We start from the raw sequence: 14,978 nt of genomic DNA, 5'->3' as shown, positions 1-14,978 counted from the left end.
CAAAAAGAGCCTCCAAAAGCCCATCCTGAACAAGTTTCCTCTTTGGTATCAAGGAGCGGGGGCCCTGGAGCCTGATCCCCCCCCCCCACCAGCTCCAGGAGAGGGTCCAGGCGCCGGGGAGCTGAGGAGGAGGAGGAGGAGGAAGCAGAGGCCGAAGGTTGTGCAAGACCTTGGCGTGGGAGTGAATCACAGCGGCCTCCAACCCCCCAAGCTGCGGCTCCAAACGCTTCCCCTTTTCCCAGCCAGAACCCCCCCAAAAAAATAAGGGGGGTTGGGGGGGGCAGGATGCTGCTCTCCCACCCCCCCCACATACCTGCCCTCTCACCCAACCCAACATCGCTCTGTAAACTTGGAGGGGGGTTTCCTCCTTTTTTTTTTTGGGTTTTTTTTTACCTTTTTTTTATATCAAAAGAAGACACGAGGGTGAGGGGGGGGCACACTCGAGCCTCCCCGCTCCCCGAGCTCGGGCGTGATACATTCGCTTGTGATCGGGGTGGGGGGGGATTGGAGCTCTGGGGAAGGGAAATACTGACCAAAGAGCAGCCCAGGGGGGGCTGCTGGGACAGCGTCTGTCTGTCCGTCCCTCCCCAGGATTGTTTTGGTTGCGCTGCAAGAGTCCGGCTTCCTCCGAACCACAGCACCAGGGCGTCAACGACCCCCCCGCTCCTTCCCCAGGACCCCCAACCCCGAGAAAAGGAGTCGGGTTTGATTGCAGGGGGGCGACGGGGGCTGCGTGGGAAGGGCTGTGACCCCCCCCCAACTCCAGCCTCACACCTTGAGCATCTTCTCGGCGGCGGCGCTGGGGCTGCCGGCGGCGTTGCCGTCGCTGCCTTTCTTCTTGCGCAGAGTCTCGATCCAGCCGGCGCTGGGCCGGGCGCTGAAGCTGGAAAGGGCCAAGGAGCTGAGCCGCATGTTCTTGCCGGACATGATAAGTTCCCCAAACCCTTCCTGGTGGGAGAAGGCGTAACCAGAGCGGCGCGAGCCCACGCGGCCCACGCGCCGCATGCACCGGTGTTGGGTCTTCTGCTTTTTCCGCACCAGCTGGGTGTAGCGCACCTGGGGATGGGGACAAGGTGAGGGACTCGCGGGATTCACCATCCCCAAAGGGATGGGGCACCCCCACATCCATCCCCCGTGGCCCCCGCGTTCTCACTGTGTCCGAGAGTTCAGGTTTCAGGTCCAGCTTGAGGAAGCGAAAGGCCACGACGGGCATGATGCAAACCACAGTGGTGAGGGCGATGGTCAGCCAGACCGTGGGCTGGGCCAGCGTGTTCTGCGCGTTACCTGGGGGCACAAGCGGGATCCAGGCAGGGCTCGGCCGCGGCAGGACCCGGCCGGGGCCTGGGGCACCGCTCGGGCACCCTGGGACTCACCCACGAAGCGGAACTGATTGGGGAACATCTGGAAGAGGCCATCGCTGTGCATGGCGAAGAGGATGGCGAAGTAGGCAGCCAGGCTGCCCCAGATGAAGAAGTGGTTGATCGCCGTCCAGAAGCCCGTGTCCAGCCCGATCTGGTGGAGGCAGAAAGAGGAAGGACTCGAGGAACGGTCACGGAGGCAGGATGGGACCCAAACCTTTCCGCGACAAAGCCGAGCGGGTGCCTCCCTACCTGCACGCTGACAACGATGACGAGGGAGGTGGCGACGGTGACAGCGAAGGACTGGTAGTCGGCCAGCTGGGCGCCATCGTCGCGAGTGGCGTCGGCGAAGACACCGTAGGGGATGAAGAACATGAGGACGGAGGTGTAGATGCCTTGGGCGATGCAGATGAAGAACTCTCGCTTGTTGAAGAGCAGGTTCAACTGCCCCGGCTCATAGAGCTTGGGGTACTCCATGCTCCGCTGCTCTGGCACGTCCTGAGGGCACAGGGGACTCTGGGCAACTCCCTCCAGCCCCAACAGGCTGAAGATGGAGGGACAAGGAGGGGAGGATCAGCTCCTCGTGCACCCAAGGACCTTGCCCCCCACCATACCTGGTCGAAGACCCCCATGGCAAGCACGGGCAGCGAAGTGTAGACGATGTTGTAGAGCGTGATGAAGTACTGGTCGTACACGGTCTGCAGGGAACGGAGCACTCAGGGGGATGCCAGCCCCACGCCCTCACGGCCCTGCGCCCACAGGAAAGCTGCCTCCTCCATCCCCACCACCCCTGGGTGCCCAACCTGAGCAGCACCGGGTGCTGCTGCCACCGCCCAGCAGCCCTGGCCACACGGGTTCCTCACACCCACCACACACTCCAGAGGGAGCCCAGGCTCTGGGATCGCAGGATGAGGCCCTGCAGGGAGCCCAGGGCGACCTTCTGGGGAGAGGATTCCTGCAGGCAGACCCTCCCTGAGCCACCAACCCACCTGCGCCGAGAAGCCGCAGAAGAAACCAAACCAGAAATGGACCATGGTGAAGGCAAAGTTCTTGTAGAAGAAGTAGCAGAGGAACTTGCACATCCGTAGGTAGGACCAGCGCCCGTGCACCAGAAGCAAGCGCTGCAGGAACTTGAACTGAGAGAAGGAGTAGTCGGAGGCCAGCACGGCCTGGATGCCCTCCTGCCCGCTGATGCCCACCCCGATGTGGGCAGCTGCGAAGGGAAGAAGACACACAGAATTATAGAATCGCACAATCACCAGGTTGGAAGAGACCCACCGGATCATCGAGTCCAACCATTCCCATCGATCACTAACCCACGTCCCTCAGCACCTCGTCCACCAGTCCCTCAAACCCCTCCAGGGAAGGTGATGTAACCCCCTCCCTGGAATGAGGAGGGCTCTGCCAGGAGCCCAGGGGACGGAGGGTGGCCTCCTGCAGCGGGACTGCACTCCTGCGGGGCACGGAGGGCAAGGAGAGAGGCTACCACGGGCTCCAGGATGGGACAAGGGCGGATCTGTTCCTCCCCGAGCCCCCAGGACCTACTCTTGATCATGCTGACATCATTGGCGCCGTCGCCGATGGCCAGGGTCACCGCTTTCTTGTACTTCTTCACCAGCTCCACCACCTGCGCCTTCTGCAAGGGCGTGACGCGGCAGCAGATGACAGCCCTGCAGGCACAGGCTGTCTCCAGGAATTCCACCTCCATGTCGGCCTCCAGCGCGTGGGCCTGCAAGGAGGGGACAGTGGGGACACAATCCACGGCTGGGCACGGCGCCCCGGCCAGCCCCAGGCCCCCAGGTCCCTACCAGGCTGTGCCCGTTGATGACCAAGGCGTATTCTCCCGCAATAGCTTCTAGGACAGAGGTGAGCTTGGAGGAGGAGAGTTTTTCCTGGTAGGAGAAGCCGTTGCCCATGGAGCGCGACCCATCCACCATCTTCTCCCGGGCTTTCCTGAATACAAAGAGAGGGGTCAGGGGGCTCTGATTCAGAGAACATGGAATCATTAAGGTTGGAAACGACCATGAAGCTCATCCAGTCTAATTCCTCCCCCGTGGCAACCAAACCACGTCCTGAAGTGCCACAGACATAGGGTTTTTGAACCCCTCCAGGGATGGAGACTCCACCACTGCCCCAAGCAGCCTCTGCCAGGGCTTCACCACTCTCTCAGTAAAGGAATCTTTCCCCATATCCAATCCAACCCTCCCCTGGCACAACTTCAGGCCATTCCCTCTTATCCCATCACTTGGGAGCAGAGCCCAGCACCCACCTGGCTCCAACCTCCTTTCCTGGAGCTGCAGAGAGCGATGAGGTCTCCCCTCAGCCTCCTCTTCTCCAGACTAAGCAGCCCCAGGTCCCTCAGCTTCTCCCACAACCCCTGTTCTCCAGCCCCTTGTCCAGCTCCGTTCCCTTCTCTGGACACACTCCAGCCCCTCAAGATCTTTCTTGGAGTGAGGGGCCCAGAACTGAACCCAAGATTCGAGGTGTGGCCTCACTAGCACTGAGTGTAAGGGGACAATCCCATCTCTGCTCCCGCTGGCCACCCCATGGTTGATCCAAACCAGGATGCTGGTGGCCTTCTTGGCCACCTGGGCCACTGCTGGCTCATGTTCAGCCACTGTCAACCAGCACTCCCAGGGCCCTTTCCACCAGGCAGCTTTCCAACTGCTCTTCCCCAAGCCTGGAGCGTCGCTCCTGTACCTCAAGGATTCAGGGCACTTCCCACACCCCCCAGTTCCTCCACGAAGCTCTGCCCCACACGGGCACCGCCCCCCGACCCTCACCTGAGCTCCTCTCGCACCTCCAGCACGGTGTGGCCCGTCACCACAAACACCTCCGTCATGTCGTCTGTCAGCATCTTGCAGGAGTAGCCGATATTCACAGCCGTTTCTGGGGATGGGAAAGCAGGAGCTGAGCCACGGTCAGCTCAGCGGGGAGCGTCTGCCCCACCACCCCCAGCCCATGGATCTGTTGGAGTGAATCCAGAGGAGGCCACGGAGACGATCTGAGGGCTGGAGAACCTCCCATGCAAGGCCAGGTTGAGTTTGGGCTGTCCAGCCTGGACAAGAGAAGGCTCTGGAGAGACCTTAGAGCAGCTTCCAGTAGGGAAAGGGGCTCCAGGAAAGCTGGGGAGGGACTCTTGATCAAGGAGTGCAGGCAGAGGAGGAGGGGAATGGTTTTGAGTTGAAAGAGGGGAGATTGAGATGAGATCGGAGGGAAAAAAGTGTTTCTGTGAGGGTGGGGAGGCCCTGGCCCAGGTTGCCAAGAGAAGCCGTGGCTGCCCCATCCCTGGAGGGGTTGAAGGCCAGGTTGGATGGGGCTTAGAGCCCCTGATGCAGTGGGAGGTGTCCCTGCCCATGGCAGAGGTGGGACTGGATGGGCTTTGAGGTCCCTTCCAACCCAAACCATCTCATAGTTCCATGATTCTTGCTTGACATCAATTAGATCCCCCAGATCTCATCCCTGGCGGGGTTCAAGGCCAGGTTGGATGGGGCTTGGAGCCCCTGATGCAGTGGGAGGTGTCCCTGCCCATGGCAGGGGTGGGATCGGATGGGCTTTGAGGTCCCTTCCAACCCAAACCATTCCACGGTTCTCCAAACCCCAACCCCAGCAAAGCCTCACCCTGTTTGTCCCCCGTCAACACCCAGATCTTGATGTTGGCCAACGTCAGGATAGCAATAGTTTCAGGGACCCCCTGCTGCAGTTTGTCCTCAATCGCCGTGGCTCCAAGCAGCTGGGGGACGCGAACAGGAGGGAAGGGGGGGTCAGCATGGGCTGCCCCCCAGATGCCTCCTGCCCGCCCTGGTGCCCCCCAGTCCCTCCTACCATCATATCATGCTCCACCTCATCGTAGAGCCGGGACAGGCGATCCTCACGTGCCTCCGTGGCGCTGCCGGCTCGGCGCAGCCGCTCCGCCCAGTCCTTGTAGTAGGTCTCCTCCAGGTCTTTGTAGGCCAGCACCAGCGTCCGCAGGCCCTCGCCGGCGTATTCCTGCGAGGGGACAGAGTCAGACGCCGAGGCAGATCCCGATGGTGGCCCCAGACCTTGAGTGACCCCGGGGAGCCAGGCTGCGTGCTCCCGGGAGCCCCCTGCCCCGCTCACGTTGAGGTGGTCGCTGGTGACGTTGCTGAGGTCCTGGTTGACGGGGTGCAGGCGCTCCAGCAGGATGGTGTCGGCACCTTTGCAATAGAGCCGGATCTTGCCCTCGGGGCTGCGGACTGCGGGGACCAGGGAAAGAGTTGCCTGGAGTAGAGATGCAGGAGCAGCTCCTGCTCCAGCCCCCAGCCATGACCACACAACGTCTCTGCAGCCAGCGAGTCCCACCGCAGTCCCTCCTGCCCCCAAGGCTGCCCTCGTAATCCCATCATGTTCCATTCCCAGCTTCATTATCATCCTCCTGACCCCATCACCATCCTTCCAGCCCCATGCTGCCCTCCCAGTCCCATCACATCCCATTCCCAGCTTCATTATCATCCTCCTGACCCCATCACCATCCTTCCAGCCCCAAGGCTGCCCTCCCAGTCCCATCACGTTCCATTCCCAGCTCCATTATCATCCTCCTGACCCCATCACCATCCTTCCAGCCCCAAGGCTGCCCTCCCAGTCCCATCACGTTCCATTCCCAGCTTCATTATCATCCTCCTGACCCCATCACCATCCTTCCAGCCCCAAGGCTGCTCTCCAGTCCCATCACGTTCCATTCCCAGCTCCATTATCATCCTCCTGACCCCATCACCATCCTTCCAGCCCCAAGGCTGCCCTCCCAGTCCCATCACGTTCCATTCCCAGCTCCATTATCATCCTCCTGACCCCATCACCATCCTTCCAGCCCCAAGGCTGCTCTCCCAATCCCATCATGTTCCATTCCCAGCTTCATTATCATCCTCCTGACCCCATCACCATCCTTCCAGCCCCCAGGCTGCCCTCCCGGCCTCATTGTGGTCCCTTAAGCCCCACTGCTGCTGTTCTTAGTCCCACCACAGTTCCTTCCGGCCCCACAACCACCCTCCTAGCCCAAATCGTGATCCCCTCCCAGCCCATCACCACCTTCTCAGCCCCATCGTGGTCCCTTCAAGCTCCACCACCTTCTCAGCCCCATCATGGTCCCCTCAAGCCCCACCACTGCCCTCCTGGCCCCATCGTCGTCCCCTCAAGCCCCACCACTGCCCTCCTGGTCCCATCGTGGTCCCCTCCAGCCCCACCACTGCCCTCCTGGCCCCATCGTGGTCCCCTCAAGCCCCACCACTGCCATCCTGGCCCCATCGTGGTCCCTTCCAGCCCCACCACTGCCCTCCTGGCCCCATCGTCGTCCCCTCAAGCCCCACCACTGCCCTCCTGGCCCCATCGTGGTCCTCTCAAGCCCCACCACTGCCCTCCTGGCCCCACCACCCCTGTGCCGTGCCCAGGACCTCACCGATGACAGACATGCGCTTGCGGATGTTGTTGAAGTCCAGGATGGCCAGCAGCTGGTAGGTGATGGCTTGACCCAACTCGTGCACCGTGATGGTCTTGGGAGTGCGGGATCGGAACACGAAGCCGAAGTTCCTGGCAGCCGTGACCAACGCTCCCTCATCCGGGGACTGAGCCTTGTAAAACAGCTCCCCTGGGGACAGCGCAGCAGGGTCAGAGCCAGCGCCGCGCCCGGAGCCGCCCGGGGCCACATCCTGCTCTCCGCACCCACCTTCGCTCTTCTCCTCAGACATGACGGTGTGGCAGAGCGAGAGCAGGCGGAAGAACTCGTGCACGTGGGGGTCTCCCAGTTTGACGGCTTCCAGCAGGCTGGGGTCCCAGAACTGGAACCGGGGATCGGCCAGCGGGTTGAAGGAGAAGTCGACCGGCTCCGGCCTCTGCGAGGGGCAGGGATAGGGGTTACCCGGCTGCGGCACACGGCACGGCCGAGGCGCCGGCCCTGCGGCACCCTTACCTCGCCCAGCTCCGCCTTGGGACCCAGCACGTCCTGCACGTCACCTGTGAACCAGGGTGAGGGGTTAAACCAGGAGAGGGACCCAGCGCTGTGCCCCAGAGGCTCTCAGGAGGGGACCGGGTGCACCCACACCACGGCCGAGCCCCCCTCATCCCCTAAAAGCTCTCAGGAGGGGACTAGGTGCACACACATCATGGCTCAGCCCCCTTGCCCTCGGCCACATCTCATCCCCCAAAGGCTCTCAGGAGGGTTAACGAGGCCAAATGGCGGGTCCTGCCCTTGGGGCACAACAACCCTGAGCAGCTCCAGACTAGGAGAAGTCTGGCTGGAAAGTGCCTGGAGGAGAAGGACCTGGGGATGTTGGTTGAACATGAGCCAGCAGGGGCCCAGGGGGCCAAGAAGGCCAAGGGCATCTTGGCTTGGATCAGACCCGGCGTGGCCAGCAGGGCCAGGGAGGTTCTTCTCCCTCTGGACTCGGCCCTGGGGAGACTGCTCCTCGAATCCTGGGGTCAGTTGTGGGCCCCTCCCCACAAGAAGGATGTTGAGGCTCTGGAGCGAGTGCAGAGAAGAGCAACGAAGCTGGGGAGGGGGCTGGAGAAGAAGAGGAGCGGCTGAGAGAGCTGGGGGGGTTTAGCCTGGAGAAGAGGAGGCTGAGGGGAGACCTCATTGCTCTCTGCAGCTCCCTGAGAGGAGGTTGTGGAGAGGAGGGAGCTGGGCTCTTCTCCCAAGGGCCAGGGGACAGGACGAGAGGGAATGGCCTCAAGCTCCACCAGGGGAGGGTCAGGCTGAATGTTACGAAGAATTTTTTCCCGGAAAGGGTGATTGGGCAGTGTCCGAGGCTGCCCAGGGAGGGGGTTGAGTCCCCTTCCCTGGAGGGGTTGAAGGGCCGGGTGGACGAGGTGCTGAGGGACACGGGTTAGTGATTGACGGGAATGGTTGGACTCGCTGATCCAGTGGGTCCTTTCCAACCTGGTGATTCTGTGACTCTATGAGGGGAGCGGGTGCCCTCAGACCCCGCAGGCAGCCCCCGCCCGATGTCGGTGCCCTGCGCTCACCGTAGCTGTGCCCGTTCACAGAGCACTTGCTGAAGACCATGATGTTCTGGGTGAGGGTGCCCGTCTTGTCGGAGAAGATGTACTCCACCTGCCCCAGCTCCTCGTTGAGGGTGGTGGTCCGGGCCTCGGCTGGCGTCCGGCGCTTGGCGCAGTACATCTTCTTGTCCCAGTTGATGAAGTAGCTGTGCCCGAGACGGATCACCTCCACGCTGCGAGGGGGGACAGCCAAGTGTCACTGGGGCCAGGCACACACACACCCACCCCAGGCCCCCAAAAACGCCCCTGGGGCACCCCAGCCCCCAGGGCCCCCACACCGCTTGCTGGCAGACAAGGCTGGGCCCGCACCCGCTCCTACCGACAGCCAGTGCCAAGCCAGGGCTGGGGACACGGGGCTGGCCCCGAGGGGGCAGCCAGCAGGGCACCCCGAGCATCTCGCACACCTACGCACCCCAAAACCCCCTCCCCGGTCCCCAGGACAGACAGCAATGAGCTAACGGGAGGGGTGGGGGCGACACGTTCTTACCTCGGGGCTAAGGGTGACAGAACCCATGCTGGGGAACGAAAAGAGAGAGAAATTAAAAGAGAGAGAGAAAGGGACAGTGCAGGAGCCTGGGAGCTGCAGGAGGGCAGAGCAAAATAACCGGCATGCAGCCAGGGCAGGGAGAGGCGAGCAGCCAGACAGACACAGCCGGGGACACCCCGAGGGACCCACGGGGTCTCAGGTTTTGGGGTATCCCCGAGGGCAGACGTGGCCCGTGGCCAAGAGAGCAGCCTGCACACCCACCCCACGCACACAGCTCTCCCCGTGGGTCTCCGCTCCCATCTCCCTTCCCCACAGGCCACCCCTAACGCCCCTCGCCCGGCCCGGCCCCTCAGCTCCTGCCCTACCTCACGTAGAGCGAGATGGGCACCACAGTGTTGAGGATGATGATGTAGGACCAGAAGGAGAGGAAGCCAGAGAAGAAGGCACTGTGCACCCCCTCGTCCCAGGGAAGGTAGATCTGGAAGCAGACGCCCACCTCGTGCTCCCAGATGGCGTTGCCGATGGCCAGGATCACCCCCATGCACACCAGGAACCCGAAGATCTGCGAAAACGATGGGACATCAGAGCCTCAACTGATCCGGAGCCGGCCTTCCCTCAGATCTCCCCTCTGCGTACCCAGAGCACCAGCGTGTTCATCAGCCGATCGATGCTCGTCCGCTTGAACTTGGTGCGGCCGCTGTTCTGCATCAGTTTTGTGTCGGGCCCTGGAGAGAGGGAAGGGAATCAGTGGGGTGAGAGAAGGAAGGGAATCAGTGGGGTGAGAGAGGGAAGGGAATCAGTGGGGTGAGAGAGGGAAGGGAATCAGTGGGGTGAGAGAGGGAAGGGAATCAGTGGGGTCTCTCCTTTCCACGCGGCACCGTGGCGGCGGTGGCAGCTTCCCAGCCCACCTGCAAAGATGACGAGGCCGAAGCACCACTCGGTGTTGCGCAGGACGCAGCCCCGCAGCAGCATGTTCTGGTTGCTCAGCGGGTACTTGTTGTCTTTCCAGTAGAGCGTCCCACCAAACTTGTCCAGTTTGTTGTTGGGGGGTTCACAGATCACCTCACCTGGGCACAGAGGACGGCTCAGCTGTAAAAGGGCCTTCTCCATGGGGCCAGCTCCATCCCAGCGCTCCCAGCACCATCCCCAGATCCGCCTGGTCACTACAGGATGGACCCACGCAAGGTGCTGGAGGAGGGAGCCCACCTGCTTCCATTGCAGATGACCCAACCCCAGCACTCACCGTCAAACTGAGCCAGCTTGCTGATGTCCCCCAGCTCCGAGGTGACGGGGGTGGCCTGGCGCACCTTCATGTTGGTCTCTCTGGGGGCAAAGAGGCACCAGAAAAGGTGTTTTAGCCTCGAAGGGAGGGCGTTCGCGGATATTGCCCAGTTCCAGGTGCCCAGCAGCTCCTGCCCTGCCTCTCGCCAAGGGCTCGTGGGTGCCCGAGGCGAGCAGGCACTACCCACCCGTCCAGCTCCGCCGTCTCGATGTAGCACAAGCCGTGGGGTTCGCTGCTGCAGAGGAGAAGGAGGTCGGCCTGCCAGGAGAGACACAAGGATTGTGCAGATGCTGGAGGCCCCACACGTTCCCCAGGGAAGCTCCTGGCCCTCGGATACCAGAGGAGAGCAGGGTCTCCAGAGCTGCGTGTCCTTAGCAGGGCACTGCAAGCACCCTGGCCTGGACACCATCACCCACATTCCCAGAGCTCAAATGCTAAGACCTAAATCATGGGATGGTTTGGGTTGGAAGGGACCTCAAAGCCCATCCAGTCCCACCCCTGCCATGGGCAGGGACACCTCCCACTGCATCAGGGGCTCCAAGCTCCATCCAACCTGGCCTTGAACCCCTCCAGGGATGGAGCAGCCACCACTGCTCTGGGCAACCTGGGCTCCCCACCCTCACAGCAAACCATTTCTCCCTCAAATCTCATCTCAATCTCCCCCCTTTCAGCTCAAAACAACTCCCCTCGTGCTCTCCCTGCGCTCCCTAATCAAGAGCCCCTCCCCAGCTTTCCTGGAGCCCCTTTCCATACTGGAAGTCCCAAATTGCAACTGCCAGGCTGGGAAGTCACCACCATCTCCACCCTGGGAGGTGATGGAAGGGGCACAAAAGCAGAGCGGGTGCAGCACCACACCGAGCTGCCGTCCCCGTGCGCCGCTATGTCTGCCTCAAGGCTGCACTCACCGCCACAAACTGGTTGTTCTCCAACTTGATGATGTCTCCAACACGGACGTTCATCCACTGCTCTTGCCGGAGGCTGCAGAGGGAGCACAGAGTGGAGTTAGGCAGGAGCTGACAGCCTTGCTTTGCCCCTGCCCCACGCTCCAGCGCCTGCCACACTCACATTCCGCCGATCAGGACCTGAGACTGCCGGTTGTTCACCTGGTTGTCACTTTTATGGCGGAACTGGATGCAGACGGGACGAGAGAATCATAGAATTATAGAATCATAGAATCACCAGGTTGGATAAAACCCATCGGATCATTGAGTCCAACCATTCCCATCAATCACTAACCCATGTCCCTCAGCACCTCGGCCACCCGGCGCTTAAACCCCTCCAGGGAAGGGGACTCAACCCCCTCCCTGGGCAGCCTGTTCCCAAGGACCCTTTCTATGAATTTTTTTTTCCTAATGTGCAGCCTGACCCTCCCCTGGTGGAGCTTGAGGCCATTCCCTCTCGTCCTGTCCCCTGGCCCTTGGGAGAAGAGCCCAGCTCCCTCCTCTCCACAACCTCCTCTCAGGGAGTTGCAGAGAACAACGAGGTCTCCCCTCAGCCTCCTCTTCTCCGGGCTAAACAACCCAGTGTCAGCTCCTCTGGGGACAGGATCCCACCTCCCTTGCCCCACAAAGACCCCAATCCCAGGCACTGCACGCCTGGAGCAGGGTTGCATCCCCATTCCCAGCCCCAGAACTCTGTTCTCAACCCCAAAATCCCGTTCCCAGCCCCAAAATCCCGTTCCCAGCCAGGACCACTCACATAGTCGTCGGTGGCATCTTTGACGGCTGTGATGGTTAAGACAAGAACCAAAGGCACGATGGTGGTGAACCAGGAGAGCGAGGAGATCTGCGGGATCAGCTGGGAACAGGGAATGGGAGTTATCACGCTCCAGGACAGCCCCAGGTCCCAATTCCACGTGCCAAACCCACCGCTTCCCAGAGGTAGGACGCGCCCTGGGCCCTCCTGGCTGCCCACCAAGGGAAGGGGGAGCGTAGGGGGGCCCCATCCACCTCCCCGAACACCCCAGCGCTCACCTGCAGGATGAGGAGGAAGAGGAAATAAGTGTTGGCCACTTCCTGGAACTGCTCGAAGAGGTTGACAGGCAGGAAGGTGATGATGTTGTACTTGGAGGTCTTGATGCAGTTGCTCTGCGGACAGACGGGGTGAAAAGGGGGTTTAGAAGTCACCAAAGCCACGCGGCCCCCCCAGCATCACCACAGCCTCTAATTTAGGAGCCCTCCCAGCTCCCACCCCTGCTCTAACTCCATCTCAGCTTCCTCGAGAAGCCAATTCCTCCACCTCAGTTGCCAACTGGCACCCAGGGACAAAGATTCCTCCTGCGGCTCCATCCGGAGCGTCTGGGTGGCAGCATCAAGCCCCCCCCGTGTACTGGACTCACCGCGTACTGGAACTTCTCGTTGTACTCCCGCGCGTTGGCTCGCACCCGCCGCTCCTCCTCTGCAACACAGCACCTTTCAGACCCCACCCCCGCGCCCCCAGAGCCCCCCCTGAACCCCCAGAGTCCCCCCTGAGCCCCCCCGGGCCCACAAGAGCCCCTGAACCCCCAGAGCCCCCCACTACACACTGACACATCCACTTCATGCCCTCAAACCCCTCTTTGCAATTCCAGATCCCCCCCTCTGCACGCCCAGAGTCTCCCAGCACCCCCAGGTCCCCCTTCTGCACCCACAGAGTCCCCCAGAGCCCCCCTGTGCACCCCCAGATCCCCCCTTCTGTACCCCCAGAGTCTCCCAACACCCCCAGATCCCCTCTGTGCACCCCCAGATCCCCCCCAGCTCCTCCAGATCCCCCCCAGCTCCTCCAGATCCCCCTTCTGCACCCACAGTGTCTCCCAGCATCCCCAGAACCACCCCAGCTCCTCCAGATCCCCCCTCTGCACCCCCAGAGTCTCCCAGCACCCCCATATCCCCCCTCTGCACCCCCAGTCTCCCAGCACCCCCAGATCCCCCCGTGCACCCCCAGATCCCCCTTCTGCACCCCTAGAGTCCCCCATATCCCCCCTGTGCACCCCCAGAGCCACCCCAGCTCCTCCAGATCCTCCCTCTGCACCCCAGAGTCCCCCTGTGCACCCCCAGATCCCCCCTGTGCACCCCCAGATCCCCTCTCTGCACCCCTAGATCCCCTCTCTGCACATCCAGAGTCTTCCAACACCCCCAGATCCCCCCTAGCACCCCCGGATCCCCCTTCTGCACCCCCAGAGTCTCCCAGCAACCCCAGATACCCCCAGCTCCTCCAGATCCCCCCTGTGCACCCCCAGATCTCCCCTGTGCACCCCCAGAGTCTCCCAACACCCCCAGATCACCCCCAGCACCCCCATATCCCCCCTTCTGCACCCCCAGAGTCTCCCAGCACCCCCAGATCCCCCATCTGCACCCCCAGATCCCCCCTTCTGCACCCCCAGAGTCTCCCAGCACCCCCAGATCCCCCTTCTGCACCCCCAGATCCCCCCTTCTGCACCCCCAGAGTCTCCCAGCACCCCCAGATCCCCCCCATCTGCACCCCCAGATCCCCCCAGCACCCCCAGATCCCCCCTCTACACCCCCAGATCCCCCCCAGCACCCCCAGATCCCCCCTCTGCACCCCCAGAGTCTCCCAACACCCCCAGATCCCCCCCAGCACCCCCAGATCCTCCCTTCTGCACCCCCAGAGTCTCCCAGCACCCCCAGATCCCCCCCAGCACCCCCAGATGCCCCCTCTGCATCCCCAGATCCCTCCTCTGCACCCCCAGATGCCCCCTCTGCATCCCCAGATCCCCCCTCTGCACCCCCAGAGTCTCCCAACACCCCCAGAGTTCCCCAGCACCCCCAGATCCCCCCTCTGCACCCCCAGATCCCCCTCTCTGCACCCCCAGACCCCCCCAGCACCCCCAGACCCCTCTCTCTGCACCCCCAGATCCCCCCCAGCACCCCCAGACCCCCCTCTCTGCACCCCCAGACCCCCCCTGCACCCCCAGATCCCCCACTCCAGCCTCCCCCAGCCCCTCCTCATCCCCGCCCCCCCCCAACTCTCCACCCTCGCCGTTCCCCACCGGAGCCCCGCGGGGCCTTTTCCCGGGGCCGATCCCGGTGGTTCCCGGGGGGGCTCCAGGCCTCACCCCCCCTCCTCACCTGCCGCCGGGCGCGGGGCGCAGCGCTCCATGTCCGCCCATGGGGAGGGGCGGCCGGGGGGGCCGGGACCGGGGGCCGGGGCCGGGGTGTAGGGGGGAGGGAGAAGGGCCGGGACCGGGGAGGCCGCTGCCGCCGTTTCAGCGCCCCATGGCCGCGGCGGAAGTGATGGGGGGGGGGGGGCGGGACCGGGGAACCGGGACCGGGGGCGGCCCCGGGGGCGGGGAAACGGGAATGAGGGAGGGAAAGGCAGCGCCGCCCCCCCCCCCCTCCCCAATCCGCCTTCCCGCGTTCTCCGCCCTCATGGGCCCCGGAGGCCCAGAGCCTTCCCCTTCACCAAAAGACCCACTGGATCATCGAGCCCAGCTCCCTCCTCTCCACAACCTCCTCTCAGGGAGTTGCAGAGAGCAATGAGGTCTCCCCTCAGCCTCCTCTTCTCCAGGCTGAACCCCCCCAGCTCTCTCAGCCGCTCCTCTTCTTCTCCAGCCCCCTCCCCAGCTCCGTTGCTCTTCTCTGCACTCGCTCCAGAATTGGAAAGGAGCTTTGAGATCTTGGGGTCCCACCAGCCCTGTTCGCCACCGAACCAGCCCTGAGCACCTCATCCACCTGGCTCTTGAACCCCTCCAGGGATGGGGGCTCCACCACCACCCTGCGCAGCCTCTTTCATTGCCTGAGAACCCTGGCAGTGAAGGAATCTTTCCTAATCATTGAATCATAGAATCATAGAATCACCAGGTTGGAAGAGACCCACCGGATCATCGAGTCCAACCATT

The 14,978-nt window shown here is 62.8% G+C and overlaps 1 protein-coding gene across 1 annotated transcript; it reads right to left on the bottom strand.

Moving 5' to 3' along the window:
• Positions 1–6: 6 nt before the first annotated feature.
• On the bottom strand, positions 7–14,351 carry ATP8B2 (ATPase phospholipid transporting 8B2). Its single transcript, XM_069878706.1, has 27 exons — positions 14,209–14,351; positions 12,480–12,538; positions 12,115–12,228; positions 11,840–11,938; positions 11,207–11,268; positions 11,047–11,119; positions 10,329–10,399; positions 10,103–10,182; positions 9,768–9,926; positions 9,496–9,584; positions 9,225–9,421; positions 8,337–8,545; positions 7,282–7,325; positions 7,039–7,204; positions 6,772–6,960; positions 5,460–5,575; positions 5,184–5,348; positions 4,980–5,091; positions 4,142–4,247; positions 3,167–3,311; positions 2,904–3,087; positions 2,348–2,571; positions 1,973–2,056; positions 1,611–1,856; positions 1,374–1,512; positions 1,154–1,284; positions 7–1,056 (listed from the first exon to the last, which is right to left on the bottom strand). The coding sequence occupies exons 1-27, from the start codon at positions 14,237–14,239 to the stop codon at positions 769–771; spliced, it is 3,582 nt and encodes a 1,193-aa protein (XP_069734807.1). The 5' UTR covers positions 14,240–14,351; the 3' UTR covers positions 7–768.
• Between the last annotated feature and the right edge of the window lie 627 nt (positions 14,352–14,978).

Source organism: Phaenicophaeus curvirostris, chromosome 29, assembly GCF_032191515.1.
Source record: "Phaenicophaeus curvirostris isolate KB17595 chromosome 29, BPBGC_Pcur_1.0, whole genome shotgun sequence".
Taxonomy (NCBI): Eukaryota; Metazoa; Chordata; class Aves; order Cuculiformes; family Cuculidae; genus Phaenicophaeus; species Phaenicophaeus curvirostris.
This window is presented reverse-complemented; position numbering and strand designations above follow the sequence as displayed.